Consider the following 3,981-nt stretch of genomic DNA (forward strand, 5'->3'; position numbering starts at 1 on the left):
AGGGTTTAGTGGCCTGCCCACCCCTAAACCACAACAGATGGGGAACCCATGGTGCCACCTCTGGATCCGGGCTTGGAGGAATCAAACCCAGCATCATTTATGGTCCAAGAGGGCACCCCGACCACAGGGACATGGCTTGGGGCAGGAAACATCTCCAGTGCCGGGGACTCACCACCTCGTGGGGTGCCGCAGGGTGGGCGGCTGGGCCTTGGCGATCCGCAGCAGCACACGCAGGGGGTTCAGCTCGTGGTGGGGGGGCTCCATCTCGGCCATCTCGATCAGCGTGATGCCCAGTGACCAGATGTCAGCCTTGTAGCCGTAGGGGCTCTCCTTGGACGTCTCGCACTGCACCACCTCCGGGGCCATCCTGAAAGGGGAAGGGGTCCAACTGCCCTGGACCGGGGACTGATACCTTGAAACCAACCCGGGGTGCCACCCCCTCCAGAGACAACCCTATGAGCCCAAATCCTCCAGGGCTACCACAGGAGGGCTTGAACCCACCAGTACCATACATCTCATGGTACTGGGAAGCCCATCCTGGAGCTGGTGTTGGCCGGAGGAGGAACAATTTGGTTCCCTGAGCTGCTCCTGGTGTTGAGGAGCCGGTTGGGAGCATCCGCATGATTTGGGACACTTGGGCTTCCAAATCCCACCACCCCCAGGGATTTCTGCCCCACACCTACCAGTATGGGCTCCCCAGTAAGGTATCCCCTACATATATCAGTATGAGGTTCCCAGTATGGGATGCCCCACACATACCAGTACAGGGTCCCCAGAATGGGATGCCCCACACCTACCAGTATGGGGTCCCCAGTATGGGATGCCCTATACATAGCGGTATGGGGTGCCCCACACCTACCAGTACAGGGTCCCCAGTATGGGATGCCCTACACATACCAGTATGCTCCCCCTACCAGTACGGGGTCCCCAGTATGGGATGCCCCACACCTACCAGTACGGGGTCCCCAGTATGAGATGCCCCACACCTACCAGTATGGGGTCCCCAGTATGGGATGCCCCACACCTACCAGCATGGGGTCCCCAGTATGGGATGCCCTACACATACCAGTATGGGATGCCCCACACATACCAGCATGAGATGCCCCACACATACCAATACGGGGTTCCCAGTATGGGATGCCCCACACCTACCAGTATGGGGTCCCCAGTATGGGATGCTCCACACCTACCAGCATGGGGTCCCCAGTATGGGATGCCCTACACATACCAGTATGAGGTGCCCCATACCCACCAGTATGTGGTCCCCAGTACTGGATTCCCAAAACATACCAGTATGGGGTCCCCAGTATAGGATACCCTACACATACCAGTATGGGGTCCCCCACACCTACCAGTACAGGGTCCCCAGTATGGGATGCCCTACACCTACCAGTATGGGATGCCCTATATCTATCAGTATGGGATGCCCTATACCTATCAGTATGGGGTCCACAGTATGGGATGCCCTATACATACCAGTATGGAGTGCCCCACATCTACCAGTATGGGGTCCCCAGTATGGGATGCCCTACACCTACCAGTATGGGATGCCCTATATCTATCAGTATGGGATGCCCTATATCTATCAGTATGGGATGCCCTATATCTATCAGTATGGGATGCCCTATATCTATCAGTATGGGATGCCCTATACATACCAGTATGGAGTGCCCCACATCTACCAGTATGGGGTCCCCAGTATGGGATGCCCCACCCCTACCAGTACGGGGTGCCGATGAAGGACACCCGGCGCTGCACGGTGCTGGAGTTTTTGGCCGAGACACCAAAATCAGCTGCAAGAGCAGAAAGCGGCCATCAGAGAAGACCCCTGGATCATGTTCCCCTGCCCCATAGACCCCAAATTCCCCGTTCCTCACCCAATTTGACGTCCCCGTCCAGGGTGAGGAGGACGTTGCCGGCCTTCACGTCCCTGTGGATGATGCGGTGGCCGTGCAGGTACTGCAGCGCCAGCAGCAGCTGCTTGCAGACGGCGCGGATCTGTTCCTCGGTCAGCCCCTTCTCCAGCTCTGCCGGCAGCGCAAACGAACCCGGCCGCTAACGACGGCGCTCCCCAACCCGTCCTCCCTCCTGCACAAGCCCCCGCCACGAATTTTGGAATAAAAACCCCATTTACTTACCCAAAATCGCTGCATCCACGGCCCCGCCGGGACAAAACTCCACCAGGATCTGCAGTGAGAGGTTTCCCACCGCGGTCGTCAAAGGTGTCCCCCCTTCAGAGCGAGTCCCCAGCCCCGAAACACAGGAGGGACCCCAAATTTTGTTTGGGGTGAGGGGATCAGCACCCAGGGACCCCAAAATCGTGTCTGGGGTGAGGGATGAGCAGCCGGCCATCGAGAGGACCCCAATTTTTGGTTGAGGTGGGGGAATCATCACCCAGGAACCCCAATTCGTGTCTAGGGGATGGAATCAGAACCCAGAAACCGGCAGGACCCAGATTTGTGGTAAGGGTGGGAGAATCAGCACCCAGGGACCCCCAAATCGTGTTTGGGGACCAGCACCCAGACACCAGGAGGACCCCAATTCGTGTTTTGGGGTTGGGATCAGCCCCCAGACTCTGTGAGGACCCCAGTTCGTGTTTGGGGTGGGAGAATCAGCACCCAGACACCGGGAGAACCCCAGATTTGTGGTTGGGGTGGGGGAATCGCCACCCAGGGACCCCAAAATAGTGATTGGGGTGGTGGGATCAGCCCCCAAACCCCGGCAGGACTCAAATTGGTCGTTTGCAATGGGGGAACCAGCATCCAGACACCAGGGGGATTGGGGTGGGGAGATCAGCCCCCAGACCCCGGGAACACCCCAATTCGTGTTTTGGGGATGAGATCAGCCCCCAGACCCTGGCAGGACCCCAATTTGTGTTTGGGGTGGGGGAATCAGCACCCAGGGACCCCAAAATAGTGTCTGGGGTGAGGGATGAGCACCTGGACATCGAGAGGACCCCAATTTTTGGTTGAGGTGGGGGAATCATCACCCAGGAACCCCAATTCGTGTTTTGGGGATGGAATCAGCACCCAGACACCAGCAGGACCCAGATTTGTGTTTGGGGTGGGGGAATCAGCTCACAGGGACCCCAAAATCGTGTCTAGGGTGAGGGATCAGCCCCCAGACCCCGGGAACACCCCAGTCCGTGTTTTGGGGGGATGGGATCAGCCCCCAGACCCTGGCAGGACCCCAATTCACGTTTGAGGTGGGGGAATCAACACACAGGGACCCCAAAATCGTGTCTGGGGTGAGGGATCAGCCTCCAGACCCCGGGAGGACCCAAATTGGTGTTTGAGGCACGGAATCAGCACCCAGACCCGGGGAACACCCCAGTCCGTGTTTGGGGTGGGGGAATCAGCACCCAGGGACCCCAAAATAGTGGTTGGGGTGGTGGAATCAGCCTCCAGACCCCGGGAACACCCCAGTCCGTGTTTGGGGAATGGGATCAGCCCCCAGATACCAGAAACACCCCAATTTGTGTTTAGGCTGGGGGAATCAGCACCCAGGGACCCCAAAATAGTGGTTGGGGTGGTGGAATCAGCCTCCAGACCCCGGGAACACCCCAGTCCGTGTTTGGGGAATGGGATCAGCCCCCAGATACCAGAAACACCCCAATTTGTGTTTAGGCTGGGGGAATCAGCACCCAGGGACCCCAAAATCGTGTTTGGGGTGGTGGAATCAGCCTCCAGACCCCGGGAACACCCCAGTCCGTGTTTTGGGGAATGGGATCAACCCCCAGACCCCGGGAACACTCCAGTCCGTGTTTTGGGAATGGGATCAACCCCCAGACCCCGGGAACACCACAGTCCGTGTTTTGGGAATGGGATCAGCCCCTAGGCCCCGGGAGGACCCCAGTCCGTATTTTGGGAATGGGATCAGCCCCCAGACCCCGGGAACACCCCAGTTTGTGTACAGGGGATGGGATCAGCCCCCAGACCCCGGCAGGACCCCAATTCGCATTTGAGGTGGGGGAATCAGCAC

General features: G+C 58.6%; 1 protein-coding gene across 1 annotated transcript; it reads right to left on the reverse strand.

The window, feature by feature from the left end:
* Positions 1-172: 172 nt before the first annotated feature.
* LOC104535395 (serine/threonine-protein kinase 10-like) lies at positions 173-2,187 on the reverse strand (the record flags this gene model as incomplete). Its single annotated transcript, XM_010188779.1, has 4 exons — positions 173-367; positions 1,721-1,793; positions 1,878-2,027; positions 2,139-2,187. Coding segments are annotated over 4 exons (467 nt in total), but the record flags the coding sequence as incomplete, so codon positions are not given.
* Positions 2,188-3,981: the final 1,794 nt, after the last annotated feature.

The sequence above is a fragment of the Mesitornis unicolor genome, unplaced genomic scaffold, assembly GCF_000695765.1.
Source record: "Mesitornis unicolor isolate BGI_N332 unplaced genomic scaffold, ASM69576v1 scaffold21377, whole genome shotgun sequence".
NCBI classification, from domain to species: Eukaryota; Metazoa; Chordata; class Aves; order Mesitornithiformes; family Mesitornithidae; genus Mesitornis; species Mesitornis unicolor.